This window comes from Artibeus jamaicensis, unplaced genomic scaffold, assembly GCF_021234435.1.
Source record: "Artibeus jamaicensis isolate MK-2021 breed Jamaican fruit bat unplaced genomic scaffold, CSHL_Jam_final contig_432, whole genome shotgun sequence".
NCBI lineage: Eukaryota > Metazoa > Chordata > Mammalia > Chiroptera > Phyllostomidae > Artibeus > Artibeus jamaicensis.
Window position 1 is genome coordinate 219,681 of NW_026521828.1, and position 18,298 is coordinate 237,978.

The 18,298-nt window shown below is 51.1% G+C and overlaps 1 protein-coding gene across 1 annotated transcript in view; it reads right to left on the minus strand.

Annotated features, from left to right (window-relative positions):
• Nucleotides 1-10,406: 10,406 nt before the first annotated feature.
• The window catches only part of TENM2 (teneurin transmembrane protein 2), an 860,793-nt gene continuing 852,901 nt past the window's right edge, over nucleotides 10,407-18,298 (minus strand). The window contains exons 28-29 of the mRNA XM_037167968.2: nucleotides 13,905-14,035; nucleotides 10,407-12,289 (exon numbers count right to left, since the gene is read on the minus strand). Coding sequence (XP_037023863.2) covers nucleotides 11,528-12,289; nucleotides 13,905-14,035 — 893 coding nt within the window. The 3' untranslated portion in view covers nucleotides 10,407-11,527. The remainder of the gene's footprint in view (nucleotides 12,290-13,904; nucleotides 14,036-18,298) is intronic.

Sequence of the window (18,298 nt, forward strand, 5' to 3'; positions counted from 1 at the left end):
GTGGCGGAGAGCAATCCATTCTCTCCTCCCCTGCTCAGCCCCAAGGAGCCCTGAAGACAGGCAGGAGGGGCAGGAGGAGGTTCCATTCTGTTCTGCTCAGGCCCGGGGACCCTGGAGCCCTGCTGAGGGCCGAGGGTCTGGCCAAGGTGCCAGGTGGTCACATCCCGCCTCCATGGCCCTCACAACTGAGAACCCAGGTCAGGACCCCCGCATCTCTGGCAGGATGGCCACGGGGTGGAGCGTCCCTAAGGGGGTGGCAGGCATTGCCTCTTCTGTCGTCTGGCCCCCTGGGGGCTGCTGTGTGGACTGGACATTTGTCACAGCAGCGGAGAGGTGGCACAATGACACCCACCTCACAGGGGAGGGAAAGGAGGTCCCAGAGGGTAGGTGAGGGCCCAGGCCTACTTAGAAAGGGGGCAGTTGGGATTTAAAGCTGAGTTTCGTTTTGTTTTGACTCAAAGACCAAAGACCATAGCTCAAAAACGTCCCTCTGCTAATATTAGCAAACCGAATCCAGCGTTACATTAAAAAGATCATACACACCACGATCAGCTGGGATTTATGCAGGGGACGCAAGGATGGTATGATATTTGCAAAGCCGTAAATGTGATACACCACACAAACAAAAGGCCAAAATCACATGGTTGTATCTATAGATGCAGAACAAGCATTCGATAAAACTCCAGCACCCATTTATGATAAAAATACTCAGCAAAGTGGGAGTAGAGGGAGCGTTCCTCAACATAATCAAAGCCATATATGAAAAACCTGCAGCCAACTCATACTTAATGGACAGAAACTAAAAGCGTTTCCTTTAAGATCAGGAGCAACACAGACGTGACTGCTTTTACCACTCTTGTTCAACACAGTAGTGGAAGTTCTAGCCACAGCCATCAGACAAGAAGAAATAAAACGCATCTACATTGGAAAGGAGGAAGTAAAACTGTTCTTATTTGCAGATGACATGATATTGTACATAGAACACCCTATAGGCTCCACCAAAAACTACCAGACCTAATAAATGAATTTGGCAAAGTAGTGGGATACAAAGTCAACACTCAGAAATCAATGGGATTTCCATACACCAATCATGAACTCACAGAAAGAGAAACTGAGAAAACAACCCCATTTACTATTGCAACAACAACAAATAAAGTACACATTCAGTAAAAGGGCAGTGGCAGCACTCAGGAAACCACAAGACACTGAAGAAAGATACAAATAAGAGGAAGCATATTCTGTGTTCACAGACTGGAAGAGCTAACATGGTTAAAATGTCCACACGACCCAAAGCTATCTATAGATTCAGCGCAATTCCTGTTAAAATACCAGTGGCACATTGCACAGATCTCAAAATGTTTTAAAAATTTACATGGAACTGAAAAAGACCCCAAGTAGCCTCAGCGATCTTCAGAAAGAAGCACCAAGTTGGAGGGATCACAATACCGGACATCAAACTGTACTACAAGGCCAATGTCATCAAAGCAGCCTTGTACTGGCATAAGAACAGACACATAGATCAATGGAACGGAATAGCGAGCCCAGAAATAAACGCATGTCTCTGTGGTCAGTTAATGTTTGACAAAGGAGAAATGAGCATACAATGGAGGAAAAATTGTCTTTCAGTAAGTGCTGTTGGGAGAACTGGACTGGTACATGCAAATGATGAAACTAGACCATGAACTTACACCATACACCAGCGTAAAATCAAAATGGATAAAAGGCTTAAATATAAGTTGTGATACTGTAAAAGTCCCAGTGGAAAACATAGGCAGTAAAATTTAAGATACCACACGTAGCAATGTTTTTGCCAATATATCTCTTAGGTCAAGGGAAATAAAGGAAAAAATAAACAAATGCCACGGCATCAAATGGAAAACCTTCAGCACAGCTAAAGACAACATCATCAAAATGAAAATGGAACCCACTGTATGGGAGAACATATTTGCCATTGATACATCAGCCTAGAGTTTAATCTCCAAAATATATAAAGAATGCACACAACTAAACTCCAGGAAGACAAACAATCCAATTAAAAAAAATGGGCAAAGGGCCTGAATAGATGCTTCTTCAAGCAGGACATACAGAGGGCCTATAGACATATGAAAAATGCTCAGCATCGCTAACCATCAGAGAGATGCAAATTACAACCACAATATGATACCATCTCACACCAGTCAGAAGGCCATCATTAATAAACCAACAAACAAGTGCTGGCGAGGACGTGGAGAAAAGGGAACCCTTGTGCACTGTAGGTGGGAATGCAGACTGGTGCAGCCACTGAGGAAAACAGTATGGAATTACCTAGAAAAAAACGAAAAATGGAACTGCCTTTAGAACCCGTGATTCTACCCTAAGAATCTTGAAACACCCATTCAAAAGAACCTATGCACCCCAGTGCTCACAGAATTGTTTACAATAGCCAAGTGCTGGAAGCAACATACATGCCCACCAGTGAATGAGTGGATCAAAAAACTATGGTACGGTTTCACAATGGAATACTACGCAGCAGTTAAAAGCACTGAATTCTTACCTCGGCGACAGCATGAATGGAACTGGAGACTATTATATGAAGTGAAGTAAGTCGGAGGTGAAAGCCAAATACTTTATGATTCCAGTCTGAGTGGAATCTAATGAACAAAATAAGCTAATGAACAAAACCGAACCAGTGACATGGAACAGACTAATAGCTGGAAGAGGTGTGGAAGGTAGGGACTTGTTGAAAGAAGGGGAAGGGACGAGTCAAAGAACAGGTATGAGTGACCCATGGGGATGGACTGTGGGAGCGAGGAGTGGGCTCAGGGGAGAAGGGCGAAAGGGGAAAAATTTGGACAGCTGTAATAGCATAAACAATAAAATATTTAAATTTTAAAAAGTTCCACTCTTGTTTAGCAGCAGCTGACCATTTAACGTGCATTTATGAAGTGCTGGGCACTGCCAGGTATCTTGCATATATTCATTAGTCTTTTCAAACAATTCTAGGAAGTAGATATTTTTATTCCTATTTTATAAGGGAAAAGTGTGGGGCTCAGGAAAATGAAGCAGAGTGTGGAAGTCGACCTAGGGAGTAACTGGTGGAGCTGGGATCAGAAATCAGTCTGGCTGTCCCAAAGCGGCTCTTTTGTTGGAATCATGCTCCCCAGAATAGTTCCAAGGGCCTCTTTCAGGACCCCTGCCGTCGGCACCCGGCTCTCTCCTGGTGAGTCTTGCTGCTCAATCCATCTAGCTGTCGAACACTTGCGGGCACCCGGGCCAAGTCCAGGAAGATTTTATGGGAAAGGCTGCCACCTTGTGGCCAAAGTACAAATCTACCATTTACCGGGAGTATGCTATAGCTTGGGAAGGGGGAACTTTGGGACACAGGTGTAGTCAGTGTCTGGGAAGAGACCCCCATCAGGAGCTTGCTTTTCTTTTTAAAAAAATATTTTATTTATTTATTTTCAGAGAGAGGAAAAGAGAAGGAGAGAGAAAAACTATCAATGTGTGGTTGCCTCTCATGTGTCCTCCACTGGGAACTGGCCTGCAACCTAGGCATGTGCCCTGACTGGGAACTGAACCGCCATCCTTTGCTTCACAGGCCCGTGCTCAATCCACTGAGCTACACCAGCCAGGGCAGAAACTTGCTTTTTAAAAAATATATTTTATTGATTATGCCATTACAGTTGTCCTATTCACCCCTTTCATTCCCCTCCACCCTGCACACCCCTCCCCCACCATTCCCCCCTTTAGTTTATGTCCACGTGTCTCAAGTTCTTTAGAGTCTATATTTCCCCTACTATTCTTGCCCTCCCCCTATCTATTTTCTATCTACCATCTATGCTACTTATTCTCTGTACCTTCTCCCCCCTTCTCCTCCTCCCACTCCCCTGTTGCTAACCCTCCATGTGATCTCCATTTCTATGGTTCTGCTCCTGATCTAGCTGTCCTCTTAGTTTGCTTTTGTTTTAGGTGTGGTTGTCCATAACTGTGAGTTTGCTGTCCTTTCACTGTTCATCTTTTTTATCTTCTTTTTCTTAGATAAGTTCCTTTAACATTTCCTATAATAAGGGCTTGGTGATGATGAACTCCTTGAATTTCACCTTATCTGAGAAGCACTTTATCTGCCCTTCCATTCTAAATGAAAGCTTTGCTGGATAGAGCAATCTTGGATGTAGGTCTTTGGATTTCATGACTTGGAATACTTCTTTTCAGCCCCTTCTTGCCTGTCAGGTCTCTTTTGAGAAATCAGCTGACAGTCTGATGGGAAGTCCTTTGCAGGTGAGTGTCCCCTTATCTCTTGCTGCTTCTAGAATTCTCTCTTTCATTTTAATCTTGGCTAATGTAATTATGATATGCCTTGGTGTGTTTCTCCTTGGGTCCAACTTCTTTGGGACTCTCTGAGCTTCCTGGATTTCCTGGAAGTCCATTTCCTGTGCCAGATTGGGGAAGTTCTCCTTTATTATTTGTTCAAATAGGTGTTCCACTAGTGGCTGTTCCTCATCCTCTTCTGGTATCCCTATAATTCGGATGTTGGAGTGTTTAAAGATGTCCTGGAGGTTCCTAAGCCTCTCCTCATTTTTTTGAATTCTTGTTTCTTCATTCTTTTCTGTTTGGTCATTTTTTTCTTCCTTCTGGTCCACTCCCTGGATTTGAGTCCCAGTTTCCTTTCCATCACTATTAGTTTCCTGTGCATTTCCCTTCATTTCAATTAGTTTAGCCTTCATTTGTTCCTCTAATTTGTGACTAAGATCAACCAGTTCTGTGAGCATCTTGATCACCAGTGTTTTGAACTGTGCATCTGATAGGTTGGCTATTTCTTGGTTGCTTAGAGTTATTGGCTCTGGGGCTTTGAGTTGTTCTTGAGCCATAATGTTTTGGTCTGGTTGCGCCTGTTACGTATGGGGGGCGGAGCCTTAGGTGTTCACCAGGGCGGGACGTCCAGGTCGCAGGGTTATGACACTATACGTGGGGGCGGGGTCAGAGAGGGGCAGTGGTGGTCTTCGCTGCTGGGGCCTGCATAGTCCGTCTCACTGTTTGTTCCTTCGCCTCGTTTATCTGCGCGTGAATGTGTGACCGAGGTCAGCCTGCCTCCTTGTGCCCTCACTGGGTCTGCCTGTCACAACTCCGCACCTGGGATCCACCAACCGCCACCTGCGCGCCTGGGTCAGTGGAGCGGAGTTTTCCTGTGCAACCGCCTCTGCCAGCCACTGACTCCGCCCCTGTTACTGGTCTGGCTGAAAGGTTCGTTGTTGGACTTCCGTATAGTTTAATTTTCTGTGTTTTGGTTGGGTTTTTGCTACTAAAACTTTGTTGTCTTTAAACTTGGTTGTGCGCGGAGGCACAGTGTTTCTACCTACTCCTCCATCGTGGCCGGCAGCCCCCCCAGGAGCTTGCTTTTTAAGGCTGCCTTACAGCCGGAGGAGGGCCGACTCCGGGCCTCAGAGGGAGGGGCTCAGGCTTCTCCCGTGCTTCAGAACAGAAAGTGGGACTTGGGTGTGGGCATGGTGGGCCAAAAGTTTCCTGGAGAGTCCTCACTGGGGCCCACGGGAGGAGCCCTGAAGGTAGGCCTCAGCTAGCTCTGTCCCTAAACCCTCCCCTCCAGGTGCTGGTCCTTCCCCGGGTTGGTGGCGGGAAGAAGCAACATTGGGGCTATGAGGTTTCTCCCGGAGAGAGGCCCCCAGCCCCTGCCTTCCGTATTCCACTCTGTATAGACACTGTCCCCAACTCCGAGGGATAGAGTTACAGAAGCTCAAATCTGACCCTTGTGGGCACTGGGCTGTCCCATTCGGGCCTTTGCCGTCTCCCAGGCTCTGTCCTTCCTGCCCTCTCCCCTCTGCACTTTGCTGGCCCAAGGACCGGCTGGTCGGATTTCTCCCTGGTTACGAGAACCCCACTCCAGGCTCCGTGTGGTCTGCAGGAGAGTGTCCAGAGTCTGGGCCTGGTTTTCCTCCCTGCCTGCTTCTGCCCCACAGGCCCGGCCCAGACCTCGTGGGCCCCCCACCCCCAGCCCCGAGGGCTCCGGGTGCGGCTCGCTTCATTCAGGCTGCACATTCAGATCACCTGGGGAGCTTTGCGCCTGTGGGGCCCAGACCACGCCCGCGGACATTCCAAAGTAATTGGCCCGGGACCTGGAGGTGTTGGGGGAGCCTCCCAGGTGATTCCCATATGTAACCAGGGACCTGATGCACAGGCTTTGCTCTGGACTTCGCCCCCTACGGCCTGCGTATTTCTTCGCCCGCTGGCTGTGCCTGGTCCCTGCTCGGCCCTCAGTGCCCTGTCTGCCTTTCTACTGTGCTCTGTCCTGTCTGGGAGTCCCTGGCTCCTGTACCGCCCCCGAGGTCGTCTTTGCCGGGCTTCGCATTTCTGGGCCAGCCGGGAGCCTGCTGTGTCCCCCGTTGACTGGCCGGTGAGTCTGCCTCACACTTAGGACTGTGAGATTTCGACCGGGTTTTTTTTATCCGTGTATCCCCCACACCTGACGGTGCCTGAGACAAAGTTGTGCTTGGTGGCAGTGAGGGTTGATGAATGCCCTGATGGGGGTCCTGTGCAGGTAGCCAGTCTACGTGGTGCTGAGACCCTCAGCCTTCCAAAGTCTCCCTTTCTGGGAAGCCCTTGGGGCCACGGACAGCGGTCTCACACTGAGGGAACCTGTTCAGATCCCCTGGGCCGACTGGGGGGTGGGGTGGTCAGGAAGGTGGCAGCATGGAACGAGACTTTGGGGCAGGTCCTCCTCCACCCTCCCCCGCTGCATCCAAATGTCTCCCCCGTGACGAATGGGTCATGCCTCAGTTTCTAGTTTCAGAAAATCTGTGCCGGGAGCAAAGACTTACCAGTAACAGAAACCAGCAGTTACTGAGGACTTACCCTGTATCTGGGACACAGGCACTTTCTCGTTGCGTCATCGTGGCCACCCTGTTCTCATCCATTGGGACAGCTTGGGCCGGCCAGCACCCAGGCTCCTCCTGGGCCCAGACTCAACGTCTGACTCCATTTGCTGGTCTCTCTGGGGGTGGGGGTGGGGTCCATGCAGCCCCTGGGAATGGACTGGAGGTGCAGCCCCTGTGGCCTGGGAGAAATAATGACACACAGGGTCTTGGATCTGTTTTTCTGTTGACCAGCTGAATGGAGAGGACATCAAACGTCTTGAGGGCCGAGAAGAAGGCAGAGCGACAGATGGAAGGAGCTCGGACCTTGAGGGACGGAGCACAGCAGGGCCTGTGCCATCCTCCGACCCACAGCGACTGCCTGTGAGTGAGTACTCAGTATTTTTTTTTCCATTAATGTATGTCTGGTTTATTTAGCAAAGTAGCTAAAGTAGCTAATGCTATTGGGTTGGCCAAAATGTCCATTACTCTTTTTTCATAAAATAAAAGCCACATCTTCTATTTCCACCAATAACTTAATTGATCTGGACATTTTGAGTATGTTGGCTCTCTCCCGCTATTGGCTTCTGGTGGGTAGGGGCCGGGTTGCTGCTGAACACCTTCCAGTGCAAAAGACAGGCCACAGCAGAGAATTATTTGGCTAAAATGCCAATGGGACCAAGAAACTGCAAGCCACTTTCAACATGTTCAGTCAGTCACAGCACCTTCTCCATACACTGCAGGAATCTTTTTTTTTTTGCATTTCAGTTATGTTTTTACCTTTCTTGAAATAATAAAGCATAATATGCTGAAAATGTTGCATCTCTTCTTCCATCTTCAGTGTTAAAATGGCTGCACAAAAAAATTCACCAATTTTGTTAAGTTTTTGAAATATGCACGCTGCTCTGGCAACTGTTACAATAGACTGTAACACAGGTGTTTTGAATGATGTTAGAGACAATGAAACACCACTACAGCCACCATATGGGAAAAAACATGATGGACTTTTTGGCCAGTACCATACTTACTCTAATGAATACATTGTAACCGTCCCGGCCTCCTGTTCAGTGAGCGTCCAGTAAGGGCGTGTGCCCAGGTGGGCTGACTTCAGAGGGCACAGTCTTGCTCCCTGCGCTGTCCTCCAGAATTCTGTGTCGCTGCGCAAGTACTTCTGGAAGTGGCCGACCATGTCGTCCTGGTCGTTCTAGGACTGACCTGAGGAAAGGCTGGGGAGGACTTTTGACCCACGTCTGTCTGCTCTTCCCATGTTACGGGTTTGGGGCCTGTGTGCATTGTGAGAGGCGGGGCTGGCCTGGGTGTCACGGAACACTCACGGGTAATCACAGATGGCCGGCACGACAGAGAGTTCCAGGTTCTCTGGTGCGCATCTGCAAACGTGTGACTCTGAGTGTCTCACTATGTGGCCAGCCCTCTGGGTCTTCCTGCCTGAGCTCTGGGGTCAGCGGGCTCCCCGCTGGCTTCTTGGTAGAGATCAAGTCCCTGTTTTGCTTGGCTCCCCTGGTGGCACCCCTCCCCAGGGAGACGGGACTCGGTGGTCCGTCCCTCTTGCAGCTTCCACTGAGCCGGGATTCCGGTGGGAGGCTGTGCTGTGGGCGCATGTCCAACTGGTCTGGACACCTGTTGGGTCACATGAGGCAGAGGCAGCGGAACCCGGGTCAGGAAGGGGCCGTCTCCCGCCCCCTGTTCTACTCCTGAAGGGAACGGGTCCGGACTCTGCGTGGCAGTTGGGGAAACGGTGTCTGCACGTGCTTCTGAGCAGGAAGTTCTCTGGAACATTTTTGGTCACCAGTTCACTTCGGTAAATCATAGCTTGACCTCCTGGTGATGCTGACAGGGTCCAGGAGTCCCACACCTCTCCGCCTGTCCTCCCGCATGGGGCAACATCAGCCCGGCTGGGTGGGTGACTGGGAGGCAGTGGTGACTTAGAGACTTGCAGAGTCCCAAGGAACCACCCAGCCTTCCCGGAGAGGTTTGGAAATCTCCAGAGCTGGGCTTGCATCCAATGCCACCACTTACCAGCTGGGGGATGGTTGGACTCCACCCTCTCACCTGCAAAGTGAATGCTGCTCGGAGCTTGTCCTTGCAGCCGAAGTTTGACCGCTTTTACCTCTGTTTCTTCCTCTGTAGTACGGAGCACATGCCTTCACCCCAGGGCTATGGCTGGTGGCCTCATCCTTCGCCCCCCACTGACGACCACGTCAGCTCCCTGCCTGTCCTCACTGTAACCAGAGCGCTCGTTCATGCAATTAGAATGGCCTCCCTCATGCGTTCAGTTTTAAAAACGCAGTCTTTAATTTGTGCATCTTCTGCAACCCGCCCACCCCTTCTGGGTGTCCTGCCACAGGCCCTTTGCACGTGCTGCTCCCCGGTCTGCAGTGCATTCCTCTCTCTTCCCCGGGTTAACTCCCGCTGACCGTTCAGGCCTCAGCACCTGCTGTGACACCCCCAGTCACATCCCCAATTATGTGTACCCACAGCTTTACAGATCTATGCCTGTGGGCTCTAACACCCCTGGCATTTCCACGTCATAGTGTCATTATTGGGCCACTGTCTCCCTGTGACCCTGCCCCTGAGTGGGGGCATGAGGACCCGTGTTCATGTCCACGCACCGCTTTTATCCCCAGAATGTAGCACAGGACCTGGCACAGGGCAAGTGCTCGGCATAACATTGTTGAATGTACGCACGGTGAGGGTTCAGTGAGGGTATCGGGCACGGGGCACTTGGCATGCAGTGAACATCTGTAAATATTAGCTATTAATGATGCCATTATTCTACCTGTAGGGTTGGTGCAAAAAAAAAAAGTCTCTCTAAATCATAAGTGCTCTTCTTACTGGGGTGGCTTTAGGGGTGCATGTTTTAGAGTAAATTATTGATCGAGCCTGGAGGGAAATACAAACTCGAGCACCTCTCCCAACACGGCGAGAGTGTTGGCCGTCAATTTCCTGCCAGCACCTCCCAGCACTAGAGGGGGCAGCAGGGAGAAGCCCGACTGTCCCAGAAGGGGTGCAGGGACCCACCCACACAGGGGTGGGCCTGAGGGTCCTCCCTGCCCCCCCAGCACCAGGCCCAGACCCCCTTCCCCTGTTTCCTGCAGAGACGAGGGGGCTGCAGGTGTCGGCAGAGGTTGGTGCAGAGTGCAGAGCAGTCTGGGGGCACCGAGATGCCTTTAGCAACAGTTCCTCTGAAACGTCAACATCACCCCCTTTTTCTCCAGCGACTTCTACCACGTCCTCCCCTCAAAGCACTTCCACAGAAGACCAGTGTCCACAGGAGTTTTAGAGACTTTATTTATGTATAAACCATTTAAACACTTTGCCATAAATTATCTTTGCCTGTCCCTAGTCTTTGCTTAGCAGCAAATTAAAATTAATATAAAAACTCGATGAACAATTCATACATGTATATTACAAAAAAGTTCCTGTACCAAAGTTCTTATTAGACATTTTTTTGTTGTTTTTTTTAAAACTTTTTTTTTTTGTGTTTGTTTTTTGTGGGTTTTCTCTTTTTTTTTTTGAATTTTTTTCTTTTTCTTTTTCTCTCCTCGTGGTGACTGTCATGTGATTGTCTCAGTTTCTGGACCAAACAAACACACTAATAATTTTAAATCTGAAACAGTGATTGTGCCTTGAGGCTTATGTATGTACAGGGTGATCTGAAGTGGTGCCCGTCAGCAAGAGTGTCACAAATGCCACACCGCTACTGCCACTGATACCCACGAACTACGGAATCTAAACAGACTACACCCTGTAACTGCGTATTACTGTCCACAATGGAATCTTCAAAGACAAAAAGAGTATGAAATTGATCTGTAGTGAGTATAGCCACCATTTTGAATCGTAAGTTTTACACTCTGAGCCCAAAGAAATTAGCTCAGGCCACACTCAGTGGGGACCGGAGCGTTAAGTGCTGAACGGTATTTTTTTTTTTCCGCCTCGACGTTTGATATGAATTTCTTTTTGTGTTTCCCCCTTGTGTTTTTGCTTTTCTTTAAAAAGTACTTCCAGTGCTCACTCTTTCACTTGTATGCGCCCCCCCCTCCCCAGTCGCTACACACAAATCACCCCCAAAGTTGTGTTTTAAATGCACCTGTAGTGAAACGAAAATGTCTGGAGTAGGTCTGTCCGACAAGCAGTCTGATAGGCCTCTCGGCCGGTCTGGCGATGCTGGTCCCCAAGGATGTCCGCGCCGCTCACGTGTGAATCAGTGAGGTAATAGAATCGGAGGCCTTCTCGCCTTCCTTCCTTTGTATCTCGGCCGTGTGTTTGCGTTGCTTTTTGTTTTATTATCATTCTTTGTGTGTGTGTGTGTGTGTGTGTGTGCGCGTGTGTTTTCTCTTTTGTTCCTTTTGGACATTTTGCATCTCTCTGCCGTGTAGACCCAGAACAAGTGGGTCATATTTTTAGGGGAACTTGGAGCATGTTGTGTGTTCGTTCGTTCGTTTTATTTTCCTCAGAAGTGTCGGCCGGGCTTGAGTCTGCTTCGGGACGTGGGATTGTCTGTCTGGGACAGCAGCATCGGAACTCAAAAAATGTGAGCTTGCCTGCCGCTGCTACGCGAAGCGCCCCGGCCCCAGGGCCCTGGTAGGTCTTCATCTCCTTAGGAGAGGAGAGGACAGTCACTCCCGCTGAGCCATCCGGACGAGGAATGGCAGCCGATGATTCTGTTACCTCTTTCCCATCTCGTTCTGTCTTAAAAACTGGATGTTGCTACTGCAGTCTGCGAGCTCTGGGTACTGCTCCACAGGCAGCACGTAGTAGCCCTCGTACCCCGGCACCCGCCCCGTGCTCAGGAGCTGCTGCTTCTCGCCCTCAGTCCACGGGCGGCTCCCCTCGCGCCCTTCTCTGGCCTTCTGCTGCTCCTTGGCCCAGGCGGTGCCCAGGGCCCTCTGCCTGGCCTGGTCCAGGACGCGGGCCTTCTCTTCGTCCAGGGTGTCCGGGGTGAGGCCGTAGCGGATGCTGAGCAGCAGCGTGTCCTGCTGGAACTCCACATTGGTGAACCTTCGAGTCCTGCCGTTGACCAGCAGCGTGGGCTGAGACACGGTCACGTTCACCCCGCTCTCCAGCGCCTTGCGGCCGATGGTGGTGCCCAGGGTGACCAGGTCGCTGTCGGCCGAGCCGACCTTCACGAAGTAGTGGGTGTCTTTGCCCTCAATGCTGTAGTGCATTTTGTCCAGGTAGTAGGCGTTGTTCAGCACGGAAGCCACCTTGCGGCTGTCCTCGCTGGCGATGCTGGACACGCCCGTGGTCACGCGCCCTTCTTTGATGGCAAACATGATGCCTTTGCCGATGATGGGCGTGGTGGTGGCAAACCAGTGGCCCGCCTTCTCCCGGATGCTGGCGTGGAGCTTTTTAGTAATGACCTGCCCTTCGAGAGCCAGGAAAGCCTGATTGTGTCTCTCTGTCGTCTGCTGGACACCCGTGATGAGCTGTGGGCACGAGAACACACACAGACAGCTGAGATGATGGGCAGGGCAGTGGCTTGGGCGGGCTGGGAAGCTCATTACAAAAGGCTCAGGAAGGGAAAAGCCTGGGCCCCTCCCTGTGGGAACCAGGCTTGTGTCTGCGGGACGTGAGCTAACACAGGCCTTCTGTTTGAAACTTAGGACAGGCTGGTGCTTTCTGGGGCTCTGATCGTGTGGCCTGTCTGCTTGAAACTGTGCCACTCACTCAAAAGATGGGATGGAGGTTCACCCCCTGGCTTGCCACACCTCTCCCTTCCAGGTGAAGGAGAGGCACTCTGCCCTCTGGTGGTTGGGCAGCTGCCTTGCACACGGCAGCCCCAGGAATATCCTGACCTGAAGGGCAAGGTGGGTGTTTGGGGAGCTGTGAACCCTGCTGCTGTGGGCCCAGGTTTCTTTGAGGCCAATACCGTGGATACTTTTTAACTTCCTCGGGTTAAGACCTTGCCTCTCAGAGTATGGCTGGGAGCAGCGGAGTCCCCAAGGCCCGTCCTGGTAGAATGGCAGGATCTAGCACCTCCCTCTGGACCTGTGGAGTCAGAGCTGCATTCTAACAGGACACCAGGGGTGGTTTGTGTGTGTGTTCACGTTTGAGGTGCTCCAGGCCAGACGGGCTGGCCTCGCGGGCCAGAGGGACCATCTCCGGGCTCGGAGCCATTTGCTTTGGATTTGAGCCCTGATTCTGCAGGGGCAGGAAATCACCACCATCGCTTTGGCCTTAAGCTCTGCACTCACAAATGACAACTTGTCTCAATTGGTGGTTGGGGGACAGGCTGCGATAATGGAGGAGGCTGTGTTTGGGAGGTAATGGCATTTAGATAAATGAGAGAAATGATGGCTATTCATCCACTGAGTGGTCCCCGAGGGGCAGAACTGAGAGCATGCTGTTCTCAATTACCCAGCAGCTCCTCCTTGTCTCTCCAGTTACACAGTTCGGACAATTATCCAGAGCAGCCGAGACCTTTCAGACGTTCACAGGGCTGAGCCCTGGCTCTGTGGCGGGGTTAGCTGAACTGGGAGGCCCGCCCCTCCTGCTGTGCTGTGGCAGAGCTCCGGGCTGTGCCTACACAGAAAATGGCCACCCTTCGGTCACCAGGGACAGCCCCCGGCACCCATTCTGTCCGGAAAACTGAACCCGTATACATTTGCACCACAAAACCCTCATGCTTGATGTGGGGCATAGAAATGTTCTTGCACGGGACAGAAACTGCAAAGCGCAGTTTTAGGATGTCCCATAACAGCTGAGAAAGGGTTATGCTATTATAGGCGGTGCAGATGGTGGTTTGCGGCTAGATTTCTCTGTGCTGTTGTTCATCCAGGAATGACTCGGGGGTATATACCGAACAGGTAATGATACCACAGTTAAGGTCATCAGCGAGGTTCGGGAGAAGTACGTGCTGCACCAGACAGGTGACAGGGTGACAGCATTGGCCTTCCTGGGGAGGCACAGCGGTTCGTGCGCCTTTTATACCCAGCACCAGTGTTCCCCTCCCCTGCCCACACGCCCTTGGCTCCCATGCACCTCTGTTTGCCAAAGGGCAAGACGGCAATCGTTGCGGTCTTGGCAGGATACCCGGCTTACCTGTCCACTCTCACTTGCTTGGCTCTCCGACAGTTCATAGGGAGGAGGCACGAAATACATCTTGGCCCTTGGGAAGCCAGGAATTATGTTGCTAAGCTGAAATCCAAACATCACAAGCCAGCTTTTCACGTCTGTGGTGGAAACAGAAACAAAGATTTCTGAGATCATCCTGGGTGGAAAGCCATCGAGGATTTTGGAGGGAGAACAAGATAAAACGGATGCTTGGGTGGGAGTCCAACCGGGGTGGGAGGCAAAAGCCTGGGAAGGTCTCCTGGTCCAGACCCAGAGCTTCTCGCTGCAGGTTCCGGGAAGTAGATGTCCTTCCAAACTCGTGCAGTTCCTAACACCCAGCGCCCCCCACCCCACCGCAGGGTGCACACTCATCTTGGGGCCGGGAGCGCCCTTCCCAAGAAGTACCTTCTGGCTCTCTCACCTCTTTCAAGTCTCCTCCGATGTTGCCTCCCCCTTAGGGCTGACCCAGCCACCATGATGAACACCTGCCCCCACCCCAGCAATCCCGAGTCTCCTTGCTCTGCTCTTTCCCCTCCCCCTATCCCATCCTGTAATCACCTTCTAATGCGCTGCCACAGTTGGATGTGGATTATACCTATTGGTTATGGTCAGAGTGTAAGCTCCACAAGGGCAGGGCGTGAACGAATCTACTGTAGTCATGGCCGTTGCCCCTGGCCCTACAACAATGTCTGGCACAAAATAGGTGCTCAGTAAGTGTCCTTGGAATGACTGAATGGATGGATGGATGGATGGATGAACACTGAACACAGGTGGCAAAGGCTTCCCTGACTGGTTTGAGGGTGAAGGAGGAGCTATGAACACCTGCCTGAGAACTTGCTTCTAGAGGGGCTAAGTAAGGAGGTGGGACAACTGCCTACCTCCTGCCCTGGGACTGTCGTGAGGGAGTTAATGTTGACTTTACTGCTAAACATACGTGCATGTAAGAACTCTCTAATGGGGCGGGGGAGGGTGGGATCGGGAATCTGTGGTGCATTCTTTGGCCTTGGGCACAGACTGCTCCTTTGGCAACTACACGGGTTAGCGCTAGCCCACTTAAGGGTTATTTAGCAACGCAGGTTTGACACTGTGTTCACATGTGTGTTGGCATCCAGCAGAGAGAGAAGCCTGGTATTAATCCAGCAACAGTCACATACTGACAAAGCAGCTCTTTTGTGCAAGGCAGGTGCCGGGGACTGTGGAGCGTGGCTTTCCCAACTTTGGATATTCACGTTCGCTCGGTCCCGCTGCTTCGCCCTATCTGGGTAGCACCTGTGCCAGCATGGACTGTACTTCCTGGTTTCTGAAAAATAAACTTGCCTTTTCCACTTAAGTCCGTCCATTGTTAAAAAGAGAAACTTGGTCCCTACTGTAAGTGGGAGAGCAGACTCACGTGATGCCAACAGAGAAGAACTGTCGAATTAAGACAAAGCGCACAAAACCCAGCAATGCAATGAAACAGAGCCAAGATTCTGTTGCCAGATAGTGAGCGAGTCTTAGGTCTGCTCTGTCTGTTCAAAGGGGAGATTAGAAGTGTTAATGAGGTGGCAAATACAGACTCCTCCTGGACTGATTTGGAAGAGTAGAAAGAGGACTGAAGAGGCACTAATGTCCACATGCCGGCTCCTAGGTTCTCTAGTCTCTCCTCTGCACCACGTAAAACCGCCCCACCTTTCACCGTAAACTAGGCCATGGAGGGAGAGTCCAGAAAGGCCTGAGTGGTCTTTGGCCTCAGGAGACTCTCCCCACCCTGGTCTTTTCCCCTCAGGGGTCCCTCCCTGGCACTCAGGAGGTGATTCCTGGTCACTGCCTTTGAGACCAGGCATCTTTAATGGCCACTCCCCTGACCAATTATTGCTCATGTCATCTGCCTTTTTAGTCTCTGACATGGCTTTATTTTGGAGTCTTTCCCTATTGGGAGATGTTCGTTCACATCACCTGCCTCTTCCTTCCTTCTGCAGGAGGCACTTCTGGCCCCACGAGTATCCCTTGCCTTGGGAAGTCACTGGTCTCATCAGGGGACAGGCCCCCCGACAGTCTGCTGAGAGGGAGTCCTTGAGGCAGGGGCTGGGGCTGCAGCCCCTCCTAAGAGCTCATTCTTCCTTCTTCTCAGGCTCTCTGGGGCGTGTGACTGTGCTGCCATCTGGAATGTTCTCTCTCCTAAAACACTGTCAGCCCAGCAGCTTGGATGTTAAGTATAGACAGGAGAAGGGGGTCAGGGAACTGGGAGGCTGTGCTTTCCTGCTCACGTATGAAAACGAAGCCCCACAAAATCCGACTCTGCTCATATGTGCCTGCCCGGGACAAGGGGCAGGGAGAAAATACAAGTCACTGTGGGCAACATCTAGGAGGTTTGCTCGATTTGAAATTTGTCTGGGGTCTCAGACTTGCCAAAGCCACGCCACTCAGGGCAGAGCCTAGATCGGTTTCAGGGTGGAGCTGGAGACCCCTCCCCACACCCCCACTTTTCACCTCCAAAGTCCTCATGTCCAAGTCCATTGCTGCACGGGCATCGCAAACACACTGACCTTTCTTAGACTTCATGCTGTGCCAGGTGCTTTATGAGGTGCAATTTCACAATCCCATGGGTGAGTACAATTATCATCATTTTGCTGATGAAGAAACTAAGGCCTAGGAAGGTTAAGACGTCTGTTCATGGCACCCAGCAAGTGATGGGCAAGGCCAGAATGGGTGACGGGCCCAGGTGCTGCCATGTGGGCCCTGGTGGTCCTCAGTGGATGGAGGGCCTCTTCCTGGATGCTAACATGGGGGCGGGGTCTGTCTTTTCATGAACGCCTTTTGATCACAGGTGTATCGATCATCAGTATATTACCTTAAAAATAACTGTTTACAAGGCTGTTGCTTTGGAGCCCATAAATGGGAAAGAAATCCTCTAGCTCTCAGTCACCCCTTCCTAGTGGCTACCCCTCTGCTGCCACCCAGGTGTCCCGGGGCCCGTCCCGGGAGCCAGCAGGACCCCCGGAAGGAAAGTGGGCCTCTTCTGGCCTCAGGAACTGCCGCTTGCACTCAGAGAGTGGTTTCCAAACACCAGAGACTCTCTTGAGCACCAGAGAGAAGGGCCTGTTCCTTATATTCCTCCTGCCTACATCTGAATTACTTCTGCTTAAACTGTGAATGGCAAGTTCAAGCACTCTGCTCCTCTCCCAAGTGGTGAGTGAAGACTCATTTAGATGGGCTTTACAGTGGCCCCACCTGCGAAGAGTGGGGAATGAGCTGCTGTTCTCTGCGGGGGTCCTCTCTCCGGGGGTCCTCTCATCCTGACCCAGCAGCTGGCGTGGCCCTGTGCCGGTCCTGCTCTCTCTCCCCCACAGGCCCTGTTAGTGCAGCTTGGGCTGCAGACATCAGCCCGAGCCACGGGGCTCCTCTAACACCACCGTTTATGTCAGATTCTTTCTAATGGTTTCTGGATCCAGTTTTGTTGGACTTAGTTCAATTTGATTTAATTCCCATTTAGTGAGTCTCTAGGAAGCACCGGAATGAGGACAGACAGTTTGCCATTTGGAAAACTCTGCGCCGGCCGTTGCCTGTGGGCGGGTGAAGCTCTGGGGCAGGGAGTTAGCAAGTGGGGTGGGTGGGGGCGGGGCGGTGGTGGCCGTCAGTACTGGACCCCATGTGATGAGAGAGGTGGTGGAGGCAGCGGTGTCTCCAGCGGCCCTGCCCCACTGCCCCGCTGCAACCCTGCATCAGCAGCCTCCAGGGACCCCACGCCCTCAGCCTGGAGTTAAGAGGACAAGCCGGTTCCAGCAACCCCAGTCCTGGGCCCTGTCCTCCGGTTCACATCTGGAATGGTTATGGATCCATCAACAGAATTTCCTGACTTGGGATGCTTCTTTCCAGCCCCTTCTTGCCTGTAAGGTCTCTTTTGAGAAATCCGCTGACAGTCTGATGGGAACTCCTTTGTAGGTGACTGTCCCTTTATCTCTTGCTGCTTCTAGGATTCTCTCCTTCATTTTAATCTTGGCTAATATAATTATGATGTGCCTTGGTGTGTTCCTCCTTGGGTCCAACTTCTTTGGGACCCTCTGAGCTTCCTGGATTTCCTGGAAGTCTATTTCCTTTTCCAGATTGGAGAAGTTCTTCTTTATTATTTGTTCAAATAAGTTTTCCAGTTGTTGCTCTTCCCCTTCCCCTTCTTGTACCCCTATAATTCAGATGTTGGAGTGTTTAAAGATGTCTTGGAGGTTCCTAAGCCTCTCCTCATTTTTTTTTAAAATTTAAATTAATTTATTTTTTTAAAATTGATTATGCTGTTACAGTTGTTCTATTCCCCCCTTCATTCCCCTCCACCCTGTCCCCCCAACCCCACCATTACCCCCCTTTAGTTTATGTCCATGTGTCTCAAGTCCTTTAGGTTCTATATTTCC